The sequence below is a fragment of the Sesamum indicum genome, linkage group LG9 (assembly GCF_000512975.1).
Source record: "Sesamum indicum cultivar Zhongzhi No. 13 linkage group LG9, S_indicum_v1.0, whole genome shotgun sequence".
NCBI lineage: Eukaryota > Viridiplantae > Streptophyta > Magnoliopsida > Lamiales > Pedaliaceae > Sesamum > Sesamum indicum.
In genome coordinates, this window is record NC_026153.1 from 6,230,761 (window position 1) to 6,257,312 (window position 26,552).

A 26,552-nucleotide genomic window follows, 5' to 3' on the forward strand; every position below is an offset into this window, starting at 1 on the left:
TTTTTCAAAGGAAAGTAAAGGAAATGATGGTTGTGTGTGTGTGTGTGTGTGTTGAATGTCACTGACTCACTGTAAAAGCAAATTAAATTAATTAATGCTGAAATAATAAAAGTCGTCTCCCTCCACTGTCCGACGGCTTCTCCAGTTTTCTCTCTCTAGATCGCACCTCAGGCACGGTGCGCCCTGCTTTCTCTCTCTGCATCTACGCACACATATACATACGGAGCCAAATTGTCTTCCGCGACCAAGGGACTCGTATTTGTTTTGGATTGTCTAATTGGATTGAGATCTGTGAATTTCGTGGCCGTTGGATCTGGAGGATTGCCGGATCTGAGGGCGTTGAGAGATGGCGCTTTCGGGGATGAGAGGATTGTCGGTGTTCATAAGCGACATACGGAATTGCCAGAACAAAGAGCAGGAGCGCCTTCGTGTTGATAAAGAGCTCGGCAACATTCGTACACGCTTTAAGAATGAAAAGGCAAGTCTTTGCATATGTGTATAGAACTATCTGCATGTTACGCGCTTTGGGTTTACGTTTAAGTGTCTAGTTATTTTGTTATCGTTTTGGCAATTCTGAATTTTGCCACTTCATATGAACTGGAACTGAGAGCTACTGATGCTAATTTGGAACTCAATTTTAAAAGTCGTCGATTGAACTGAATGGGAGGTGCTGTTGGTGCCGCCTAGTGCGGGAGTTTGTGTTTTAGGAGTTCTAGAATGCAGTTTGCAGCTAGGAAAAGATTTTGGTAGGTCATTTGATTTAGGTGCAATTGGTTTATTGCCTGCGTGGAGGTCTGTTGGTCACTGTTAATATTGTCATGAGCAGAATCAAATACAACCAGAGAAGAGGTGAAACATATTTCAGTTTCTGCGTGGCATTTCTTCACTTTTGTGAATGTTGGTGGTACTGGAACCAAATTACAGTCACTTTATGCCGGAAATTAGTTGGTGAATGAGTTGTGAGTGGGTTTTCTATCTAAGTCATGTATATGGTGATTTGGATTTCAGATGCTATGATAGTTACTTAACCGAAAGAGCTCACGACAGGCAGATTTTCTTCTGGCGTCATATACATAATTGGAAATGTTATCCATGTTTGACAAAGTTCATCGCCTTGGAGTTTTGATATGAGCCATTAAGCAACTCAAGAATTCTTGCAGTAATACTCCTTGGCATCAATGATAAATAACGCGTGCTGAAGAGGTGCAGGAATTGATACATTCGAATTGGATTCATTTTGAAACTCACAAACATCTAAACGTAGGTGGATGTCATGAATTTGTTCGATATCATTACCTCTGAACTATGAAATTAGAATATAAAGCACAGTTCTGGATAGATGTTTTTGTGCTCATCAAGGATCAAACCTAGGCCTCTGACACATTAAACTTTGTATGATACAATCTGATTAAAGTATCTTATCTATAGAATTCCATGCATAGGATGAATGGTTAAAACACAGAGTGACATGTTTTCGAGAAAGAATGTAGAGTAGCCATGTCATACCCTTTGGTTATACTGAAAACAATCAGGACGACATAGCTAGGTTCCAATGCCATGATTGTTTTACTGTAAATGTATACTTTATACATATCTGAAATGAATAAGAAACAGTTGTTTAATGCATCTCTTCGTAGCAGTCTGTAATTAAGTATAATTGCATGCATCTGTTAGTTGACATGATATCTTATGAACTTAGTCACTTGCCAATATTTATAGTTGTATATCTTACCAATATGGTTGATGTTCTTGTTATCTATCTTGCGTAAGTAGGCTATCATAATTTCTGCAATTTAAGCATCAATATGATTGCTGCTAACCCCCAGGAATGTGAAATGATAAAGTTTTAATTGGTGTGATCCATCTTTTAACCTTGAAGATGTTTTCTAATACCTACCCCAGGGAATAAAACAATAAAAACTATTTGCAAATCTTTAGCTCCTGTGTGCAATATTGAATTAGTTTTCTACTGCACATAATGCAAATAAAACCATAAAAATGACTTTGAAGTACTTCATCAGGTGGCATTATCATCTGCTCTGTTATGGGCCCAAATGTAGTCATACAATACACTTGTTAATATATCTACTAGATGCATGCTTGTGCGCACTAGTAGAAACAACCTACAGCTTAGGAAGGTACCAGGTAAGGTGGCTGAGATTGGATGTGCTATGCATGATTTCTCTGAAAAGGCATAGAATCTGAATGGAAAGATGATCCGTTCTGTTGGAAATTGATACTGAGAAATAAAATGGGGGCTTGGTTCAGGCAATTAGGTGCTAAAAGATTATCCCTTCTGGGAAATAATTATGCTGTTCCCTGGTGGAAACTGATTTTGGCATAAAGTACTCAAGAATTAGCTTGGCCTACAATTAAGGGAGAAATTATTTTTAAAATGCAGAAAAAAAAGAAAAAGATTTGAGGTGTTTTGAAAATTTTAAAAAACTAAGTGGCACCGTGGTGAGTAACCGCGGTGCCACAATTTATATTAAAAAAAAAAAAAATTCTATGTCACCGCGGTCATTAACCGCGGTGACATAGTTTTTTTTGAAAAAAAATTTTAATGAGCCACAGCGGTCACTGATCGCGGTGGCATGATTAATTTAATTAAAAGAATATAACAGTTGAAGAACCGCTATCTGAAATAGTGGTTCTTCACTCAAAATAAAAAAAAAAAAGTGGTCAACACAGCAGCCTGCAGGTGCTGAGCCACCGCACTTATACTTTGCGGTGGCTCAGCAATTATTTTGGCCACACTTGTTTAAGTGTGAACTGCAATGGAACTTCACAACACAAATAATTACTCATTTTCCCCGCATTCTCATTCTTGTTCTTGCTCTTGCAAAGCCAGTTTTTCTTGTTCTTGCTCTTGCGAACACGAGTGTCACGTGGCATTAGTTGAAGGACGCGAAAAAAAGCTATGTCACCGCGTCGTACGGATAAAGTTGTATCCGGATTTCCGGACACATCTTCTGACCGATGATTTAACTGTGCATACAAAACACTTGTATCAATAGGGCCAAAATTAGCCATACTCACTCAAAATTTTTTGAAAGAGAAAGGTGTAAATGTTGTGCAAGAACAAGAACAAGAAAAACTGGTTGTGCAAGAGCAAGAACAAGAAAAACTGGTTGTGCAAGAGCAAGAACAAGAATGAGAATGCGGGAAAAATGTGTAATTATTTGTGTTGTGAAGTTCCATTGCAGCTCACACTTAAATAGTGTGAGCTGCAATGTCACGGGCCACACTTAAACAAGTGTGGCCAAAATAATTGCTGAGCCACTGCACTTACACTTTGTGGTGGCTCGGCACCTGATCACAGCAGCCTGTATTTTTGCAGGCTGCTGGCTTGACCACTTTTTTTTTTCTTTTTTTGTTTTCAGTGAAGAACCGCTATCTCAGATAGCGGTTCTTCAACTGTTATAGTTTTTTAATTAAATTACTGACCGCGGTGGCTCATTAAATTTTTTTTTTTAAAAAAAACTATGTCACCGCGGTTAATGACCGCAGTAACATAGAACTTTTTTTTTTTTAAAATATAAATTGCTTAGTTTTTTAAAGATTTTCAAAACACCTCAAATCTTTAATTTTCTTTTTTTTTCTGCATTTTTAAAATAATTTCTCCCTGTATTTGCACTCAGCATTATTTTTTCAACTTGCAATACAGCAAGGCAATATATGTTTCCTTTTGAATTCATGATTATTGGTCCTCATTTATAAATTCATGCATGTAATTTGACAGGGCCTAACACCTTATGAGAAGAAGAAATATGTGTGGAAAATGCTTTACATTCATATGCTTGGCTATGACGTTGATTTTGGTCACATGGAAGCTGTTTCTTTGATATCTGCTCCTAAGTATCCTGAAAAGCAGGTATGATTTGTTACCAATTTTGCATTATATTATGCCCTCAATCTGGCTGTATAATAGGGTAGTATTTTCCATCAGCATTACTTTTTTGGCATGTAACTATTTACTAAGCCAAATTGGTTTATTAAGTTAATTTGGGTTGGCATATAGCTCTCATGCAGTTTTGGCTTTTAAGCATTCCTCTTCCCCCTTTAAGTTTTCATTTTTGTTGTCTTCTAAAATATTGTTTAAAAGTATGTACATTATTCAATGCACATTGAAGGTAATATTTTGATTTCTCTTTTCTTAAAGGAAGTTAGTAGGCTACATTTAATAGGATTGTGGGTAACTTTCAGCCTACATTTGATAGGATTGTAAGGCAATAAGTTGCCTAAACCCTTCTTCAATAGGAAAGTTGTACTAAGAATGGAAATTATCAAAATATTCTAAAAGATGGTTAAAAGTAGTAATAAGGTTGTGATGTTATTAAAAGGAGGTAAGGTCCAAGTTAATGCCAAATAGAAATGATATTGGTTGCATATCTGCATTCTGTTATTGAATCCTCTCAGAAGAGGTAATGTCTGGTGAGTCCGTATGAAGGAGGAGAAAGCAAATTTCGACTTGCACACTGTAGTGTTACTTTTCTGGACCTCTTTCTATTCTCTCTTATGATAATCAGCTAGCTTATGGACCTAGTGTTGTTGAAACTATCTCTGACAGTTTACATTTTTCTTTTTTTTGTAATATTTGATTCATAATGACACATGATATTACCTATATTCTCCGTGTTTTTTTTTCATTAATTACTTAAGGATATGGCTTTTCACTTATGGTGGCCTTTTATGGTGCTGCTGCTGTTGCAGGTTGGCTATATAGTCACATCATGTCTGCTGAACGAGAATCATGATTTTTTGAGATTAGCAATTAATACCGTGCGTAATGACATTATTGGTCGCAATGAGACTTTTCAGTGTCTAGCATTGACATTGGTACGGATTTGGACTCTTTTTTTGTAATATATTTAATCGGATAGTTTTATGAAGATGTTGGTAAATATAATATTTTGCTATGAGTCTTATTACCCTTGCATATTCACTAAAACATACTTTATGGTTCAACCTCCCTGTATCAATCTTGATATATGTATTTAGGTTGGAAATATTGGTGGGAGAGAGTTTGCTGAATCACTGGCTCCTGATGTTCAAAAGTTACTTGTAAGTGAATAGCATCCTGAAGATATATGTTGAATGACAGCTGATAAAAGATCCTGATATTTAGTATTGCTCCAGATTTCGAGTAGTTGCAGGCCGCTTGTGAGGAAGAAGGCTGCACTATGTCTCCTACGTCTCTATAGAAAAAATCCAGATGTGGTGAATGTAGATGGCTGGTAAAGTTGGTACTTACATTTCTTGTTTGTTTTATTGAATGTATACCAAATCAATCAGTCCTCTTTGTCATTTTGGTAGGTCTGATCGAATGGCACAACTATTAGATGAACGTGACTTGGGTGTCTTGACGTCTTCAATGAGCCTTCTAGTTGCTTTAGTGTCAAACAACCACGAGGCCTATTGGAGTTGTCTTCCAAAGTGTGTTAAGACATTGGAAAGACTAGCCAAAAACCAAGATGTTCCACAAGAATACACTTATTATGGTATCCCATCTCCCTGGCTTCAGGTTTGTGCTTATCCTTCTTTCTATTGAGGTGGTATTAAATCTATTATTTATTGCCTGGTCTTTGATCATCTACTCAATGAAGTACAGCCTTTGTGATTTCAATTGGCAAACTTAAGTGACATTTGCTTCTCAGAGAAAAATAAGCAATGAGGAGAAGAATTTTAAGGTTTGAGGTCCCTAGCTTCCATCAAACTGAGGTCTCAAAATGCCACAATTGCACCTGGCTTTCCATTTAATTTGTTCCTTTAGTTGTTAGTGCTTCAGAAAGACGAACAAGGATGAATGTGACATAAAATTGTGATAAGAATTAAAACATAAGCTCATGATACCAAACTTACCAAGAGACCAGCATCAGAATGCTTCTCCAGGACAATTTACTAATATCAGAGTCTGAAATTTTCAGAAATAATTCTGTCAAAGAAGGATATAACTGTTCAAAAAGAGCTAAAAGAATCTCTTATGAGTTGCATTCACAACGAAAAATATTGATTCAGGAAAATTACTTTTATTGCATTTGGCCTAAACTGGTTAGATAATGGTGTGAAAGTTGTCTTGGAAGCAAAAGGAAAAAAGTCATTGATCATAATAACTAGATAGCAAGGAGTATTTCCCAGTAATTGTAAATTTTATGAAGTTTTGGTTTGTCGAGAGCCCTGTCATTCACGTGTCCTCTTTTGGACATTATCTTTTTATCTTTGGTTATATTATTAAATTTCAGTCCTCATGCAGCCAAAGGTTTACTGAAGTCCCCATGGTTTTGTTTTTGTAATTTTTCTTGTCTTATCTCCCCTCATATGCCAACACAAAGGTTGTACATGCATACTGAAGTCCCCATGGTTTTGTTTTTGTAATTTTTCTTGTCTTCCCTCATATGCTAACACAAAGGTTGTACATGCAGTACTTTATCCTCGACTAGCAGCATACAAGAGAGCCTTTCTCTTGATTGCTTATCAATTTTTAAGCATATTATGATGGTTTGATGACTGTGGTCTGCAGGTGAAGACAATGAGGGCTCTTCAGTATTTTCCAACCGTTGAGGATCCAAACACCAGAAGATCATTATTTGAGGTCTGAAGTTCTTGCTTGGTTGGGATATCATGAATTTTCAAGTAATGTTGTCATAAATGTGGGATTGTGGGTTTGTATAGTGCATGAGTGATTTTATGTTTTGCTTTTTGAACTGATATATCTCTTTGACAAATCTATTTTCGTGTACTCAGGTTTTGCAAAGGATACTTATGGGAACTGATGTTGTGAAAAATGTGAACAAGAATAATGCATCACATGCTGTGCTTTTCGAAGCTCTTGCTCTCGTAAGTTTTCCCTTTATTTAATTGGAAGCAATGAGTACAGGTCAAAGGACTACACCGACTAGGTTTGTTACAAACTCTTCAGGATTATGTCTAAACAACTCATACTTATGGCTTTTGGAAATCCTGTCATGTTATTGGCAGCAAACCTCTTACTTTAATGAGCATTTTATGTCATTAAATACATGTAGTTCATGTACTTATACATATGGTACAGTGGTAGCAGAAACAAACTAAAGCTTGGCTGTAGTCTAGTTGGAATTATCATTTAAAATGTTGGAAGAAATGAAGAATTAAATATATTTTTCTTAGGAGGTGTGTGTTGATACTATTTAAAAGCTTCTATTTTAAATATCAATACATGTAGTTAATGTACTTAATACAGATAGTAAGTGGAAGTAGAAACCGACCAAAGTGTAGCTGGAGTCTAGTTACGGTCTCTTAAAATGTTGGAAGAATGAGGGATTAAAAGCTTCTATTTTAAATTTAGATTCAGATTAACATTATTCCTCCAAAAGCACTATTCCGATGTCTCAATGTGGTAAAATAATTCTGCCTTCCATGTGGCCAAGAAAAATTCAGATATAATTCATCTGCAGCTGTAGAAGTTGCTGTTTCTATGAATATGTGCCTCAGACAGAAAAGAAAATCTTTCAGAAGTTTACCTTTAACCAAAACATTGGGGACAAAAAATAATTTGGCTCCAAATTCTAGTGCATTTAAAAAGTCACATACGTAATAGCACATGGGCACACCGCATCTCTTATTATTCTTCTTAGTTTTACCTTTTTTTGGCATTTCTCCAGTTTCTAATAGTACTTGGCTTTACATTGTCAACGCAGGTCATGCATCTTGATGCAGAAAAAGAAATGATGTCTCAATGTGTTGCATTGCTTGGTAAATTTATATCTGTTCGTGAACCTAATATACGATATCTTGGTCTGGTAAGTTGCTGCATAACGTGAAATTGGAAGAGTTTTTAAATTTGTTTCTCTAAAGCAAGTTCGTTGTAGTTCCTCATAGCATACACCTTTCTATTACTCTGATGCAGGAGAATATGACTCGGATGTTGATGGTCACAGACGTGCAGGATATCATTAAAAGACACCAAGCTCAGATCATTACTTCCCTGAAGGATCCTGATATTAGGTTGACTACAATTGTTCTCTGATCTTCTAAGACTTCAACTGCTAGGCATTACAGTTATCACATGTTAGGTATAAACAGTTGGAGTTACCCATTTGGTGCAGTGTTTTATCAACATTTGGGTTGATCCCTTTATTTAATTGGAGTCTGGGAATTCCAATAGAATTAAGGATTAGCGCAGACAAGGATTTTATTGTTTTTGCCTGGAGTATCAGTTGCTAAATTCCTTCCATCATATTGTTGTTGCAGTTTTTCTTTTCTCTTGGTTTCAATCATGTCTTGCTGATTGGGACCAAAAGTTTGTCTTTAGAGTTAATATCTCAGAGTTTTCTGACCATTACTTATTTGTACAGCATCAGGAGACGTGCCCTTGATTTGCTATATGGCATGTGTGATGTTTCAAATGCAAAAGACATAGTTGAAGAATTATTACAGGTTTATACTAGCTTATCCACTGATCTACTATTCTAGTTAATAGCTCTTTTTTTATTACTCCTAAACCATGAAAGAAAGCTTTCCTGACGTTAATCTGATTTCAGTATCTTAGCACAGCAGACTTTGCAATGCGTGAGGAATTATCACTTAAAGCTGCTATTCTCGCTGAGAAGTTTGCCCCTGACTTGTCATGGTATGAAATTCTTCATTAGAGAATAATTGCACTTACTGATCCAGAAATCAAGTTATTCAAAAAGTTCTACTAGTGGGGTTCATGAATAATCCCTCTTCTACTTCCCTGCTAATTTTGTGGTTGACAAACATTGACATTGATGTCAAGTGTAATTACGTAAAAGATAGCAGTTCCTCTACTTTTCATAACGTGGGGGGTATCTAAGTAATTACCTGTCTTACTCTTGCATGTCCCAAAAAATGTGAGCAAGCTGTAGAACATTGGTTAGAAATGCTTTGTGCCTGAAAATAATTTTATATATACACGCATAATCTTGATACACTACAGTATACTTAATGTACTAATAATGTACTAATATATTTCTTATCCTCTTCTCCTGCAGGTATGTAGATGTGATTCTTCAGTTGATTGACAAGGCAGGTGATTTTGTCAGTGATGATATTTGGTTCCGCGTGGTGCAGTTTGTTACAAATAATGAGGATCTACAGGTACTTGAACAATCTTCCATATTCTCGTATTCATGATGAGTTTCTATAGGCTGTTAATGAAGTTTCAATGAACTCATGTGTCCGTCCACTTATAAATATTTTTGCAGCCTTATGCAGCATTGAAAGCTAGAGAGTATCTTGATAAGCATGCCATCCACGAGACCATGGTGAAGGTATGTTGCATGATGCAATTTCTTATTATGTGAGTTTCAAGTAGGATAAATCATAGCTGACTTGGTTTCCAGGCAACCAACATAATAAAATTACTAAACTGGGTGCAACACTTCGAGTCCAATCCCAGATTGTTGGTTGAGTGGGGATGGATGGGAAATAAACATCCACCCCTCATCCAATAACCATTAGTGGACTGGGATTGTTGCTTTCCGTCCACCATGGAATAACAGGCCGATGTGTGTTGCTAAGATTTCAACTTTAGATTTCACTTGCAAGCTGAATGAAGATTATAATAATCAATATGGGTTCTTAGTGCATGAGATATTTTTGATCAAATTCTTGTATTTTGCATTTGATCCCATTCTAGTTCTTAATTTGTTATCAACAGTACATTTAGCATAAACCTAATTAGGTGGTGGATGGACTAACAGTTGGTTGAAGAAGACAGATCATGCAATTAACGTATTCTTAATTTCTTTTCGAGAGCTACATATTTTAGATTCTTTTGGATTTTTCTGGTGATTCTGTGAAAATAATTTCTTGACTCGATTTTATTGCAAAACAGAATTAAGTGTTCAGTAGTGATACAGGTAAGTGCATATATCCTTGGAGAATATGGCCATCTTCTAGCCAGACGCCCAGGGTGTAGTCCAAAGGAAATTTTTTCCATCATTCATGAGAAGCTTCCTACTGTTTCGTAAGGGCATCTCCTTTTTGTGTCTTCCATGATGAATATGTCTTGTTTTACATTACTGTGTCTAACTGAATCATTTTTTACCAGGACTTCAACAATTCCAATCCTTCTTTCCACGTATGCGAAGATTTTGATGCACACTCAACCACCAGACAAGGAGCTGCAGAGTCAAATTTGGGCAATATTCAGCAAGTAATTTGTATTTAACAATTCATTTCCTTTCATCATTACATTGTATTAAAATGTTTTGGTACTCAAATTGGTTGATACGTCTCAGGTATGAAAGTTGCATTGATGCTGAAATACAGCAACGAGCTGTTGAATACCATGCTTTGAGTATGAAAGGAGCAACTCTTATGGATATACTTTCTGAAATGCCAAAGTTCCCTGAGCGACAGGTTGTAATATGAGATTTCCAGTTTTGACTTAACGAGTTTAGCCTTAATTCTTGTAGAGTTGGGTGAATAACTTTTGTGTGCAAGATTAGCTTTACTTGTTTTACTACCATTGTTGATGGTGAAAAATTGTTGGTCGCAGTCTTCCTTGATCAGAAAGGCTGAAGATGCTGAGGCAGATACTGCAGAACAAAGTGCAATCAAATTGCGGGCGCAGCAGCAGGCTTCCAATGCTTTGATGGTGACAGATCAACGCCCTGCGTATGACACGCAAGCTGTGAACCAGCCTGGTCTTGTAAAGTTGCCTAGCATGAGTAACGTGGTGAGATTGCATTTAGTATTAAAATCCATGTTTTACTGATTTTAAGGATCTGGTTTTCTCCCTAGTGAAAGTATCAACCAACAATTGTATATGAGGACAGGAGCGGAGCAATGCTGAACAAGGGGCAACACATGCAAATGGGGCTCTGACTGTAATCGATCCTCAACTGCCTAGCACGCCTTCTCCTGATCTCCTTGGGGATCTTCTAGGTCCATTGGCTATTGAAGGTCCTCCTGGTACTGGTCCTCAAATTGAACCTAGGTTGGCTTCTGACTTGGAAAGTGGTGCAAATGCAGATGCATTAGCCATTGCACCTGTTGAAGAACAGACTCAAACTATCCAGGTATAGTTCTGCTACTTTGTATATGTGTATCCAAGTTCTTGTCTATATATATGTCAATTCACATGTTTAGTTGCTCATAAGATGGTTCCGTTGATCTTATGCATGGTTCCATTAGGCTAATATCTATGCATCTGGGAAACGATTTAACATTTGTTACAACTCACATCATTTCTCAGGCCCGTAAAATCGTGAACTGAATGTGGAAACAGTTTTAAAAGCCGGATTAGGCGACCCAAATGGGCCCAACTCATATAGCTAAATGTATTTTGAACCTTGAAATGGTGTCCCGTTAAGTTCCTCAGCTAAAAGCTGTGCTATGTCTGGGGTTATTATTGGGGTGATTTTGATGAGTGGATGTTAAGATGAGGGGGTATCTGAAACTGTATAAAGGATAGTGATATTGATACTGTTCTGGAATTTAGTGAAAATGGTTATAAATGGAGAAAAGTATGTTTGGTGTTATTGTGACAGCAAGGTATTTTATATTCATGTGTTGCATTATATTTAGATTATTAAAGTGATTGGACTAGAATTGTCGGTATAGGTTTGGGGTTGGATTTGGGGGTTGGGCAAACTTTGATGGATTCACAATCCATTAAAATTCAGTAACACAAACATTTAGAGGTGGTTTAACACTGATTTTAGAACAGCCTGCGAAAAAACGCAAACAAAGCCTGTGCTATCTGCCCAGCTTTAATTTCTTGCTGAAGTTTAATAATGATATGGGTAGATACTAGTCTTTCCATGTTTTTTATTCTGTCTAATTCAAATTCTTGAAGACGAGGCTTATTTCCTATTTCCAACATTTATCTTGTGGCTTGTCTAGGTGACAGTCACATGCATGCTTCATTCACCTTAAAAGATGTCATAATGATTAGTTATGTCTCTCATCTTTCTCTTATTTTGGTGAGACAGGAAGTGTCCAGTAACTCTTGACGATGAGATTTAAACAAAGAAGTTTCTGCTAATCATAAAAGTAGAAAAGAGTGTTTTGTGTTTATTTGGTGCATGGGCGCTAGCTCTCATTGAATCATAGACAACTAGTACCAGTAGCTTGGATGCAGGATTTGAGTTTCTTCTGTTAAATATGATTTATAATTAGAAAGTAACATGATACTATAAACTTCCTGTATACACTAGAATGGTTCCAGAAATTAATTATGAAATTAGAAACTAATGGTTTTACATGTCATGCCCTTCCAGTATGTAGTCTAATTTGTCCTGAAATGCTACTGTTAATAGATTTTTGGGGATATCAAGTCTGCTGAGAAACATAAAAAGTTCATAATTTAGGGAAGAGATGGTGCCAGAACACTTCACTGTAATGACTTTTCTCTTGAGTTTATAATTCTAACTGCTTTTTTTTACCTTGGATGCAGCCAATCTGTAATATTGCGGAAAGGTTTCGTGCTTTATGCATGAAGGATAGTGGGGTTTTATATGAGGATCCTTACATTCAGGTGCTCAGCGTATTTCCTCTCTTGCAGTACAAGATCACGTCGTATTAGCTATAATGATTGTTTTGCTGGTATTTATTCTATAAAGTTTTAATATGATTCCAGATTGGCATTAAAGCTGAGTGGCGAGCACATCATGGGCGACTTGTCCTCTTTTTGGGAAATAAAAATACTGCTCCACTCAGTTCAGTTCAAGCTTTGATATTGCCTCCATCACATTTAAACATGGAACTCTCATTAGTACCTGAGACTATCCCACCAAGGGCACAGGTTTAGTTACTTATAATTCCTTTTTCTTTATTGGATCCTGTTAATCATATCCTTAAGTGTTACTGAAATCTCCTATAAGGATTATAATTGAAACCAAATCCGTTGGCTGCTTAGGTTCAATGTCCGCTTGAAGTACTCAACCTTAAGCCAAGCAGAGATTTAGCTGTGCTGGATTTCTCATACAAGTTTGGAACTCATGTGGTACTACTCAAGAACTTCGAATTGACTTCAAGGATAAATTATGGGGATGGGGGGAGGGGAACTGGGGAAGGGAGCTTCTTCATGCTAACATATGAATATCTTCACCAACAGGTCGATGCAAAACTTCGCCTTCCTGCTGTCTTTAACAAGTTTCTTCAGCCAATTACAGTTTCTGCGGAAGAGTTTTTCCCACAATGGAGATCACTCTCAGGACCGCCATTGAAGCTGCAAGAAGTTGTATGTGTTTTCTGAATAGTGTAACGAGAATGTATGTTCTTTTCAAGTCCAGAAAATAAGTATCTGAACTTATTTTCGGAAACTTAACAGGTGAGAGGTGTAAGACCTATGCCACTGTCGGAAATGGCGAACTTGTTTATCAGCTTGCGGCTGATGGTTTGCCCTGGCCTTGTGAGTGCTTAATACTGTCCTTTTTTCAACACCATTCTTGGGGTATTTCTGCCTTGTATCTATATGTAGAATTTTACTTTCTCTGGTTTCCTTTTCAGGATCCCAACACAAATAATTTAGTTGCAAGTACAACTTTCTATTCTGAAGGCACACGAGCTATGTTATGTTTGGTAAGCTTATAGTTAGGTTCTTTTTTGATTGTGCCTATATTTCTAAATAAATATGAAATACAATTTTACTCTGAACTTCATGCCGAGTGTTCAAGAACAATGGCTAGAATCTTTGCTCTTGCAAAATGATTCCAAGTTCAGGGGTAGAAATGTGTATCAGAGATATGCTTAGCATCATATGCTGGAAAGTGGTTCTCCATCCTAAGATGCTTAGCCTGTGAACCAAAAAGCATCAGCCAGTGTACATCTGATATAGGATTTAGGCTGCATAAGTTTTGTGGCTACTTGTGACCTTTATGTTTAATTAATGACGGATATACCTTTAATGTGAACTCCATTGGTCATATTCAGGTAAGAATAGAAACAGATCCAGCAGACAGAACACAGTTGCGGATGACCGTTGCATCCGGAGATCCTACACTAACATTTGAGTAAGTCTCCGATCATCCACCTTTATCGAATACAATAAATCGTCGAGTTTCCCTTCTGATCATTGAGATTCTCTTAACCATTTACAGGTTGAAAGAGTTCATTAAAGAACAATTAGTCTACATTCCTGTTCCTTCCACGGCACCTAATCCTGTGCCTCCTCCTAATCCCATTTCTCCCCAAGCTCTGCCAACCAGTCCCCCTACAGCAGTATCAGATCCTGGAGCTCTTCTTGCTGGTTTGCTTTGAGTGTTTTTTTCCAACCTATGTGACCGCACTACTCAGCAACATTGTTTATATGGCAACACCGGTACTTCCTTGATAGGCACGGTGGGGGATGAACAATACAATTGCACGGGCTGGGCTGGCGGGAGTAAATGGTGAAAAATGTATGTAATCGGCATAGCACTAGAATTGGGATTCTTGGAGGTTGTGAAAGTTGTCATATTCTTTAGCACAGTTTACTGTGCATCAGTGAGGTTTCCTCTTTTTTTCAGGCGAGAGGTCCGTGTTCTTTTTTTTCCTTATTTTCCCCTTTGGGTTTGTAGTCAGGTTTTACTCCATTGGTTTCTGTAATATATACAGGCATATAAGAAAATCTGCACAAAGTAGCCCTCCCATTTGTAACAAATGCATTTGTTTGTCAATCTATATGTAGACTGTTAGATCATTGTCTTTGGCTTCTGCTTGCACACAGTAGGAGTATTTATAGGGTAAAACATGTGTCGTACCCGCAATCATCATCATTACAGTATAATGTCATGTTTCCTTTTTAGAAAATCATAAAAGAGTATAGTATTCAGATGAAGATATTGTAGGAGTATTCATCGACTGCTATTCTGATAGTATGTTAAATCATTCGTGAACAGTAGAGCATTAAGTTGACATTACTAATGACACTCGCATACGAACATAGTATGCCCTCCATAACAAAATATCACCATCTCTAAAAAATAATCCTCCCCTTTAACCGAGTTTGACCTCTTAATTTTTAATCTGTGATTCTCACTGATTCAAAATTTGGTATGCTGTACCTTAATTTGCACTCACTAGTGATTTCCTTACCACATGCTTCTATGCATTTATTAACTTACCTTCTACATTCAAAAAAAAAAAAAAAAAGAACCTTCTACATCATTCAAAAAAAAAGAAGAAGAAGAAACCATTGAATTTCATCCAATTAGGAATCTAAATAATTTGGAAGACAAACTTATCATGTGAAATAGGTCTTTCTTTCCAATGGTTCTACAAAGTATACAGTAAGTCCTTAAGACTTAATATTTTCTAAGTCTGACATAAAAAGAAAGAATGACAAACAGAAAAAGTAGAAAATTGAACGGAGAACGACGCATCTCATCCCAAAAGTGAAGCCATTTTGTATTGTTGCCACTTGAACATTTGATGAAAGTACTCTTTTTGATGATCGACAAAATTGTGATGATAATATACAGTTGTAGAAGTAGAACAAAGGGACAATCTCTAAACAGATGTAGAAGATACTCCACACGCAAAATAATCATATAAGCTCCAAAAAACCTAGCTTATCCATCATCATCAAGAGTAAAAGTAAGTTTCTCTATTCCACAGGATTGAGGGAGAATCAATCTCAACTCTTTGACCTTTGTCTTCTACCATCCGGCAAACCAGCCATGTGATTACAATTTCATCCAGCTGATAACAGCAACTGATTAATGAGGTGCTGTAAGTGAGTAAATGGGAAAGCCCAACGGCCTGAGGTTAAATGCTCACAGCATTGTCACATTGCCATTATGGCACCTCAATGGCCGCCTATCTCAAGTCAGAAACGTGGAATGACTTGCCATCCTGATTTCACAGTCCAGCCCAGTCTCTCTGGCAACTGCTATCAATCACCACTCTGAACAATATATATACCCTCCAGCATCAGAAACAAAAAGTTACACTACCTCCACTCACGGCAATTGCCACACCTCCAGCCATCCTCCCAAGAAGATGATTCAAACCATGGAGAACAGTGTTTATGTATCCACATACCACAAATCTGGCAAGAAAGATCTGGATGTGGTTTGGTATTAGAACAAATCTTACAAGGAACTCTCTGCAAAACTGTTTCTAGAGATATGACTGGATCTTCTCGATCATACAACATTTCAAGTGTTCCATTTTCGGCAAGTGCAGAATTTTCCATGTTATCTGCTCCATTATCTGGTGATCCTTTGCCATTTGCATGGCCACAATCATCCGGTGCAAGCAATTCATTGAAAGAGAAATAGGTTCGAGGGTCAAATTTTATATCATCAGGACTAAGACAGTCATTCTCTAGTGTCATACTATCATCCAAGTTCTCCTTAGAAGCAATCCGTTGAACGTGAGGGGAAAATGAATCCTGCGTAGAGCTAACAGCATTTGCTTCTGACAGGTCGGATACTTTGATTTGAAAGGAATTGGTTATATGTCTCTTGACAGGCAACTTTGCAGTAAATTTGAAGATATTTGCTTCAAAAGGTGCAGATACGTCAAACTGAAAACGACCTGCCTGACAAGGAATATCTTTTTGTTCCTTGATAAGTCTTCTGATGGGCAACTTCGGCGGCGCAGGACCAGGCTCATAATCCACTTCTGACTTGTCGCCAGTGCATTGCTTAACTTCAGAAAGAGAAACAAGAGGATCATCTGCGGCTGCAGGACTAACTCCTGGCTTTCCAGGTAATGCAGAATTAGCTGTTCCCACTTCCTTGTGACGATCAAAACCAAAGTTCATCATCGAAATTTCCAGTTTTCCAGCCTGTCGGCGCTCTGTTTTGCCCTCCAATACCTTATTTTTCTCTGGATCCAAGTAAGGACACACAGGAGATTTAATCCTGCGGCACTTGCAGCATCTGAATCCCACCAAGAAAATAATCTTAGACTCATCCAATTCTACAGAATCAGCATGAAACCAATCTGCAATGAGCACAAAGCCAACAAATTAATCACCTTCAGCATAGCTACAAAACTAAGAGGAGCCCTACAATAAGGAAATCAACGGTGAGCATCTGAAATGAAGATTTTGGCTCTTAAACACAAGCTTACATTGGCATGTTTCACAGCGAATGTAAATTAGGTTGGCATTGTACGGCTGATTACAAAGACGGCAAAGAGGTTCTGGCAAGTCTCTATCTAGATTGCCCCTCAAAAGAATGTTCTTTAATCTGAAATCCATGCCAGTGTCTTCATAATTCTTCTTCCTCCAGATCAGACCCCAGTGTAATTTTCTACTTCTTGTTGCAACTGCAGAACAAGTGATTGATTTCACTGCAGAAGGATGCTCCAAAGTTCCAACAGCTGGTGACCCTTTATAACCTACTAAGTTTACATGTTTGGTGACATTAGCTGGATTTGGAGATTCTTGTCCTTGAAGGTGCAAAGGACTTGTAGGTGATACATTACTTTTTTCCACTTGTATGGTGGACTGGATCTCGCAGCATTGCTTGCAGGTGATTAAATACTCAACTTCATTCATATTAACTGTTGAACTGGTAGCACATTGGACATGACAAAGACCTGGTCAATAGAACTCTTATTAGTTCATAAGCCGATGTCACAAAAGATAAGACCACATTCTTTGACACTAAAAATATTTACAAGGTGATCCAAAGAATGCTTTAATTACATACATGAATCAGATTATAATTAAATACTGTATTGCATCATAAGGTATATTATGGTTTCCTGCCGTACATCATTGTAAAAGTGAGAGAAAAAATAAATAAATAGTATCCACTACATTGTACACACTACTACAAGCAGTATTTTCAGGGTTAAGGATGTCACAAAGTTGATAACCATGCCAAATACCATCCTTCTTCGTTTATTCAATAACTATGCAGCACATTGCACCACCAACCATCGAGAACAGCTTAGTTTATCTCGCATGATCATGAAAATATTACTTTTACAAAGAATGAAGAAAAACACGAGGACGGGCACATGTGGGAAAATATATAACAAGTTTCTGCAAGAAACTCTACCCGTTATCTGCACAGTTTGTTGCCATACACGAAATGAATTGCATGGTCGATGCCCAATTTAGTGTAATTAACAGTGGAGCGAGATGATGACAAAAGGAGATCAAATGAGAAAAATGAGAGGAAGGTAGATCAGCAAGTGAATACTGAAACTGGGGGCTTCAATTGTTATCATAATAGTGGAGCAAGGCGATGAGAAAGGAGATCAAAAGCAACGGATGAGAGAAGGTAAATTAGAGTGAAATTCGGAGAACATGCAGCAACTTTTGGCATATGTCACTAGAAAATGGCTATTAATCCTAGAGATAAATGTTAATATGCCACCTGTAAAAGGAACAGCAGATGCACACTAACTTTAACAATTCAGATACCTCATTCTCCACATAGTAAAGTTCTAGAATTTCATCTGCCTGATTTTGGTCCATAATCCATTGCAAAAGATGGACCAGTAGCTTCTGGACTGAGGAGGGGTGGAATATTGTTTATGCAGGATCCTATGGCGAGATATGTTAATTTTTTACACTAGGATCCACTTAAAACGTGAGATAAAGTGCACCTTCAGGTGCAAGACATGGCTGGTTAATAAAGGATAATCAAATGATAAGAGTTTACTTATGAACTATTGATCTAGTACATGACATGTACTACCATGAAATTGAGATCAACTTGCTTTTCTGCTAGGCATGGGATCCAGCCCTAATCAATGCCACTTAGTAGAGTTCATCTCAATTACACAGGAAGAAAAATGATGGTAAGTGCTTCTCTAACCTAAATTTGGGAGACCCTCACCTGTCATGACTCATATAGTCCTACTAGTTCACATCTGGACTTCTGTTTACTCAGAGAAATGGAAGGGAAATGCTCAAAGAATAGAACATGCTTAAGGATACAAATGCCATTCAATTGGCATTGACATAAAGTTGCTAGATAAGATTTGTATGTTTGAAAGATAAACTAGAGAGGAAAGAAAAGAAAAACAGGAAATGACAAGGTACAGGCTCATGCAATTATAATTGCAATTCATACCTACTTTAGAAAAGAAAAAATGATAGAAGACCCTCAGACTCAGATTGGTTGAAACAGAATATTCTACATCCTTCCCTGAGGTGACTGCATTGGAAGGGGCAGCCTGCTGGACAATAAAGTTTAGCCGTGGAGCAAGTAACTTTTTTTCTTGTAGTGAAGGATATAAATAGAGGTGCAATTAGCTTTACCGTCACCATCTTTTATATTTTTCCACAAACTACACCAAAAGTTCATTGCTTCTAGTACACATAGTTACTTCCTTCTATTATAACGGAAAATCTACACTTTAAAGTTCTGAGTGGTTAAGTCAAACATATCCAAATCTAAATACAAGAATATGGTTTACTATGACAATACCTTGGCATCCACTGCACTTGACAGCATTCCTGGACATAAAACATCCAAAACATTAATCACTAACAAAAGGGAAATTGGAACATAAGAATAGGTGATTGTGCTGAAATGGAAAACTTCGAGAAAAATGTGAAGGGAAATACCTAAAAAAGACATCTTGATGACATGAACAACAATAACTCCAGACCATGTTATCTTGCTTCCTGAAGTGATTAGAGAAAATATTCTTACGGGAAGCCTTCAACTGTTTTGTCTGCAGTTTGGGCAACAGATGCACAGGCTTGTTTTCCTCCACCTTTTGTTCATATTCTCTAATCAGATACAAAGGGATGTATGTCTGACAGAACCAGTATCTTTCCTTCCCATCATCCAGGATTTGCTCTTCTATTATATTTTTCATGACACGGGAGGGCAGGTGCTTCTGACTACCAAAAGCAGCACAGTATCTAATTTCTTGTTCAACTATTTTCTTATCACAAATAAAAGCATTTCTAAAAGCAGAAGCTTCTGCCTGGGGGCCTTTTCCATCAGAGGAGGTCTGCTCTGGGCGAATGAGGTCACCCCACCTTACATGAAAATCAAGGTATCTAACCTGATGAACATGAAAATATCAGAAGATATCATAGCTACCCAAAGCAAATGTTAGGAAAGAACGAATGGAGCATATACAAGTCCAAGAACATAGAAAAATATGAAATTGCACCTGAAGTGCGAGCTGTGCTGTGTTCCTACTGATTTCAACTGCGGACCGCCAGACAAGCCGCCTGCTAATTTTAGGAGTCTCATTTCCGTCAACATAATGTACACCTGGTATCTTTTTTGTACCACCTGCTATGCTTATAAGTTGTCAGTAAACTACTTCTGAAATTTGGCAAAATCATACACAGGAAGGTACATCACGGCCTTCAACAAAAAAAGATATAGCACTGGACTCCTATGCAGAACAAGAAAATGTTGGGATATGTATGTTACCTTGACGGGCTGATTTTTTAATGATTGAACATGGAAGAATTGCTCTTTGCAACATATGCTTTGACAGTATATCTCCTCGCCACCAGGTGAAGTCAGCCGACATATCCTGGGAATCAACTGCAACTTCAACCATGGTAGAAGTTTTCCTGGCACGTCTTCCTGGTCTACGTTTCTGAGTCGATCCAGCGGCAGTTGCTACAATCTGAGAAGTGGAAGAATGAGGAGAGCAGCCTCCAACAAACTTCGTCCAATCTCTAGAAAAAGCAATGGTGCGTACATTCTCCTCAAGCTGTAAATGCAAACACAGTTATGCAACTAGAAGCATATAGTTTAACAAACAAACATAAAATGTATTTCAAGCTAAAATCAGCAATATCAGATGTCGATTATTCGCGAAACAATGGGTCAGGATGAACTTCAAAATCCACAAAAGGTTCATTGGATACATAACAACATCTGTAATCCTTCAAAGCAAAATGTAGCAATCATAAGTTCAGAAAACAAATCAGGGAAAAGTCGGGCATGCCTGCCAGCATAAGCTAAATAAGGTGGCTAGGAATATGAGCATGCAATATTAATATCATTGCAACACAAATTCAACTACATGTACTGTCTAAACACTAACTATAATATTGACGAGTAATAAGGTCTTGGTAACAGAGATGAATAGACAACCTTCTACCATTAGTCGAATGCTTACTTCGAGCAAAAGGATTTTCAGCACATTGCAAGTAGTGGCCTGTTCAACTTGATTGCGCCATTGTTTCCTGAAAGTGGCATTAAGGAAAGGACCAACAATTAGGCCACTTAAGCTCTGCTCCATAAACATAATGTAGGCTGCAATGCTAGAAAGTCTCCCATCCCCATTCTTCATAGGACGAACCCCAGCAAGTCTCCCTCTGGTGGCATTTAAAGCAGCTGCATTTAACAAGCATCCTCTTTTGCTTGCTACAGGAGCCTTACAAGAAAAACACCAGCTGCATCTTTCCCTGGGGACTTCAACAAGCTTCTTCTCCATATTGGGCCAGAAAAATCGCATAGCAACAGCCGAGAAGGCTTTGAACTGAAGTACAATGCTGGCAGACATAGCTTTTTGCCGATTATCTGAAGGGCGAGACTCTGGAACTTTATTTTCTTCGGATGAAAGACCTGCCAAATTAGCAGCTGCAGATGCAGCAAAATCACCATGCAGATAATAATTTATGTAATCAGTTGCTTTGAAATAAGAGCCCATGTACAAGTAACCATCATAGGAACTTCCACAAGCCTTTCCATCAACTCTATTATTAAGTTCCAGGCAACGCGTGGATGCTTTGGCTTCTAGAGAAGTACCATTCAGAGGATCTCTGTATTTAACATTGATGTTTGTTGTGGGGCATGAAACAGTTTGAGTCACACTTGAAGTGCTTTGTTGGCTTAATTCACAAGGATCAGCAGGCTGACCAATTGAACTGCTAAATGACCCTGGTTCTGTCATTGTCATAATAACACCAGACTGCTCTCTAGTAGGATCTTCATGCCTATCAGACTTGATAGCTGTATCCAAAGAATTCCCACTTAGGACAGGCTGCTGAACACAGTATGTAAGACATGAAGGGACCAAATCTTCACAAATACGATTTTTATGACTTCCAGTGTTGTCAACCTCAGTCATCACTGTGACTGACTTGTCCAACAAATTAACTGATTGGGAAATACAATCTCCACTTCCCGTTTTGTTTACCAAATGAAAACCAACTTCAGAAATCTCTTTGCAAGGTAAAATTTCTTGCAGTAATCCCCAATACTTCATGATTCCCCTGCATATGCCTGAATACATGATAAAACACTCCGCTTTGGAATAAAGAGCATGAAGGACTCCAGGAATGTCATGTCTATTGTAGTATCTGAGACAATTTCCAGAGTTAATCGAGGCCTTCAATCTGCAACATTGTTAGAAGGAAGTTCAAACCTATTAATAAAGGAAAGAAACATTTAATATAACACAATGTCAGCAGCAAGGAACATGAGTCATAATTTGAACAGCAAGGAAGCAAACACCAACTCATCCATACATCTAGTGCAAAGGGAAAGAATTGAAAGCAAGATAAAAAGGAACTTAGTATAACAAGAAGTTGAAAACATACACAAGTAAATGGTCACAAGAGGCAACAAAAACTTGTTCATACGGATCGACACCAAAATTTTCTCCACCCCTTAAAGCTGTTCCCTGCATTAGTTTGGGTTCAGTAGCATTTATTTCACACTCAGGACAATACCATGAACCATCGGGCATTAACATTCTGTTCAGTCCTAAGCATCTTGGGTGGTAAGACGACGGACACCCATCACAGCAAACCAGCAATCCATCCATGCTACAAAGGCGGCATTCATCACCATTCCCATACTCGTCAATAGAATTCCCAATTGGTCCACCTGCTTGAGACTCCAGAAAATGACTGCTGTGAGATGATTTTATCTCACAATGCTCTGCAACACTCTGCAAGGGTTCTGTGTCCTTGCTGGCAGAAGCTTTAGAATATCTTCGATGGACTCTCTTGGGTTCAGATATTGTGGCCTCCATTTTACTTTCTGTGTCTATCCCTACTTCTGATTCCTCACGCAAATCCATTTCTGTTCTTAGCTCTTCGGAATCCAGAACATCCTCACATAAAATCTGCAAAATTGTTAACTTCTTTCCAGCTGATAAAGTGTAATAATCTGTCCCCAAGGAATGGATATAGAATCCTTTCCAGTCAGGTCCATTTTTATAACCCATTACCATCAGATACTGGACCAAGTAGATAGGCCAAGTTAATGTGTCAAGCAAGCCCCAATCCGGGCACCTATGAGCAATAGAAAGAAAATTAGATTTAAAAAAATTGCTTGATATTACCGGACTCAAAGGTTGATGCTGAGGAACACATGCACAAAAGAAAGCAAACATGAAAATTTTTCAGTAAACTAAGTCAATTGGGCAAATAACAGCAACACAATCAAACTATAGGATACCACTACATCCAGATTATGTCATTTCAATTCTCTACATCCTATTACTCATACAACAGAGGAAAAAAGAAAGGGCACCTAAATTGTAAAATCAAGTGTCTATTTAACACACTAGGGTAAAGTAAGCCAAAGCCACACAATGACTAGAAAATGAAAAAAAAAAAAAACAACAGAAAAAGAACAATAGTTAGCACGAGCAAGATAGCTTGCTTCATGCATATCAAATGAATGAAGAGTTAGAAATGTTTCTACTCAAATATGGTGAGAGAATGCAAGCAACCCAAGATAGGAGGGGTTCCGTCAAGGATGGTCGTCATGACATATATTTACCAGAAACGATCTTGAGCCTACAGAAAAAGGTTTGAGAGGTACCTCAGGCATTTTGATGCAAGCTCAGAACCATCTAATGAGAGCCTTTGTAAATGATGCTTCAGAACACGCATTAGAGCAACATGAACTGAGTCCAACAATGTGTTTGCAGCAGAGGAGTTAAGTGCCCCAACAAAATCATTTAACCCAAAAGGGTATAGGAATAGCGGTACACTAAATGAACGCAAGAAACTATATACAGAGAGAAGGTGCGAGACATACTCCTCCTGAATACCAATATGCCCAGAAGAAGGTGGCAATTCTGGTGGTGGAACAAGTGGCACTTCCATATCCAGATTAGCACCCCCCCCTCCAGGATCCTCACATGAATCGCTCAAAGAATCAACATCTACGTCACCATTACGACAATCATGAACCTTAACTACTTCACTTCCACCAACATCACCATTCATTATCTTACTCAACAGCGACGAATCATCAAGATTCGACTTTTCTGGCTCTCGTCCATTATCAACCTCCGAAACCTTTTGGTTTACATCTTTATTTAACAATGATTCGTCCAACTTCTGTCTTTTCTCAGACCATTTACCAGTTAAATCAGCATCTTCCATTAGAAACGCCTTTACTTTGCGGCTGCACAAATCCTCACAATCCCCGTCCTCGTATTTTATCCTATACATGCCTGAATTATGAACTATAATCCTACCCAAAAAAACGCCACTGCCCTGAACCTTTTTCCGCACATATCTACCAACTAACTTCATTGACCTAGTCTCTACTATCCTCTTCTTGCCACTGCAATCCACCATCATATTCTGGACATTATCAATCCTCCGTTTTCTCCCCAGACGCTTCTGACACCCGACCACAGCAGGCTCCATTCTATCACCAAAATAATGTAATTTCCCAGAAAATACCTAAATCAAGTTCACCATTCCTAGGTTGATTCCTGCAAATATATCAGCAACAAACAACAGTCGCCGTCATCAAATCAATCACATTCCACCGATCTCATGACCTTCACATCTACACACAACAACAAAAGCAAAATAAAAACCGCAGGCAATTCATTAAAAAAGGAAAAAAAAGGGCACCGCATACAAAGTTCAGGACTATCATTTAGATCTAACATCAAAAATACTGCAGCAAAATCAAAAATAAAATATACAAAAAAAACAGAAAATTGAAAAGTTTCAAATAACTAACTGGTTTCAGATTCTGATGCTAGCAATTTTACGGTTCCATCGCCATAAATGAGTTTCTGTACCCTCTTTCTCAATACACTAAACGAAATACCGCCATTGAAGAAGATTTGAGATGCGAGTGCGACTGGGCGTGTGTGTGATCTACGATTTTGAGATAGCAAAAATAGCCCTAACCAAATCTTCGCCACATTCGGACTCTCTCGATGGGAAGAGGAGCAGTTACTATTTGACTCGCCCCAGACTCGGTCTATGGCTCCGAACCCGCCTGAGTAAAAGAATTTGCAATAATTTCTAATTTTCTTTTTCTTAATCGGGTCAAAATATACTAACATTATTTATTTTTAAAAAGACTAATTAATTTTCATTTAAGTTGGAACAAAAATATATACATAATTCATAAACATTATCATATGATAAGATATATCATAGGAAAATATATTTAAATTTCTTCTATAACAAATTAAATATTCTTGCACAATAGATAATTATGCTTTTTAATATACTCTATAACAATAAATAAATGTATATTGAATTAAATTTACTAATATACAAGTAAAGTAAAAAATCTCATTCGTATAATAAATATATATATTTTTTTTTTGTAAGATAAAGATATCTATAATTAGAAAAATTTGCTACTATATCCCTCCGACACGTTGCAAAGTATAAACTCTTTTTTTTTTAAATAAATTTTAAGTAGCATTAAATTGAATACGAATAATAGATGAATTTAAATTTATTTTTTATATAAGATATACAAAGATGGGGCACCAATGAGTTGACCCGCGGGTTATGGATCGAGTCGGGGCCCCTGAACCCGCAACGTGTTTCAGGATGTGCAGTTGTAGGTAGAAATTGGCGGGAAGAACGAACCTGACTTGGTTTTGGACTTTCCCCGCCAATTTTTCAATTTTGTTTCTTAAACCAACCACCACTTGATTCCACCTGCTCTTTGTCGCATTTGGATTCCAAAAAGCTCGCGTGGCATTAAGCGTGTTTCACAATTTATATTATATTAATTTGATTGAATGAGAACATAAGAGATGTCAAATAATAATTTATTAGAATTATATTTTAAAAAAAGATTATCTTTTAGGAAGAAATAAAAATATAATTATGAATAATTTAGGCTATTCATATTTCGTCTACCAGACTGGGGCATTCTATTCTACTTAATAAATAGTACGAACAATTTAATCATACTCGAGGGATTTGCATAATTAAATTTTAATATATTTATTTAGTTGAATGGAAAATAAAATAAATAATCTATCAAAACTAATAAAATGAGTTAACTTCAAATGTGTATGGATAAGAAATTATTAGTAAAGTTAATTAAGTTTTAAAAAAAATATTATTTGTGGAGATAAAGAATATTAAGGGCATTTTAGGTATTAGTTGTTTTGCCAACTATGACGGTTATTTTGGGGGTCTCCCACTTAATAAATAGTACTAATAAGTACACTCTTATGTATATATATAATTCTTAAAATATAATATAGGTAAATGGAGAAGTAAAAATAATTGATTGATTTATTTTTTATTAAAGCGCAGACTATAATTAAGTGAGATACCAAAAGGGCGATCTCATTTAATAATAAGATATAGGTAACTTACAACAGGCTTTCCTGAAATTTGTCGTAGTTATAGTTACCCCTCGTTATTTTAAAAATTACAAATTCACCCCTATAATTAACGATCGTTTAACAAATACTCTCTCGTAATAGTCTAT

The 26,552-nt window shown here is 37.3% G+C and overlaps 2 protein-coding genes across 2 annotated transcripts; one reads left to right on the forward strand and one right to left on the reverse strand.

The window, feature by feature from the left end:
• On the forward strand, positions 1-14,629 carry LOC105170779 (AP-2 complex subunit alpha-1). Its single transcript, XM_011091689.2, has 27 exons — positions 1-478; positions 3,743-3,874; positions 4,714-4,839; positions 5,002-5,064; positions 5,140-5,237; positions 5,317-5,524; positions 6,521-6,592; positions 6,745-6,837; positions 7,677-7,778; positions 7,886-7,983; positions 8,334-8,415; positions 8,520-8,608; positions 8,991-9,096; positions 9,204-9,269; positions 9,861-9,967; positions 10,052-10,156; positions 10,242-10,362; positions 10,502-10,681; positions 10,782-11,024; positions 12,404-12,484; positions 12,587-12,751; positions 12,866-12,952; positions 13,064-13,189; positions 13,280-13,360; positions 13,459-13,530; positions 13,882-13,961; positions 14,049-14,629. The coding sequence occupies exons 1-27, from the start codon at positions 347-349 to the stop codon at positions 14,206-14,208; spliced, it is 3,075 nt and encodes a 1,024-aa protein (XP_011089991.1). The 5' UTR covers positions 1-346; the 3' UTR covers positions 14,209-14,629.
• LOC105170888 (DDT domain-containing protein PTM-like) lies at positions 14,225-25,045 on the reverse strand. Its single transcript, XM_011091811.2, has 10 exons — positions 24,822-25,045; positions 23,658-24,641; positions 22,424-23,122; positions 20,998-22,219; positions 20,298-20,586; positions 20,029-20,153; positions 19,469-19,917; positions 19,329-19,357; positions 17,011-17,481; positions 14,225-16,881 (listed from the first exon to the last, which is right to left on the reverse strand). The coding sequence occupies exons 2-10, from the start codon at positions 24,494-24,496 to the stop codon at positions 15,881-15,883; spliced, it is 5,124 nt and encodes a 1,707-aa protein (XP_011090113.1). The 5' UTR covers positions 24,497-24,641; positions 24,822-25,045; the 3' UTR covers positions 14,225-15,880.

Coding starts and splice junctions, on each gene's coding strand:
- LOC105170779 (XM_011091689.2), top strand. CDS start 347: ATGGCGCTTTCGGGGATGAGAGGATTGTCGGTGTTCATAAGCGACATA. Junction 5,238..5,316: donor GTGGTGAATGTAGATGGCTG/GTAAAGTTGGTA, acceptor TCATTTTGGTAG/GTCTGATCGAATGGCACAAC. Junction 10,157..10,241: donor ATTTGGGCAATATTCAGCAA/GTAATTTGTATT, acceptor GATACGTCTCAG/GTATGAAAGTTGCATTGATG.
- LOC105170888 (XM_011091811.2), bottom strand. CDS start 24,496: ATGGAGCCTGCTGTGGTCGGGTGTCAGAAGCGTCTGGGGAGAAAACGG. Junction 19,918..20,028: donor CAGCACAGCTCGCACTTCAG/GTGCAATTTCAT, acceptor CATGTTCATCAG/GTTAGATACCTTGATTTTCA. Junction 16,882..17,010: donor TCGCTGTGAAACATGCCAAT/GTAAGCTTGTGT, acceptor TGCTCATTGCAG/ATTGGTTTCATGCTGATTCT.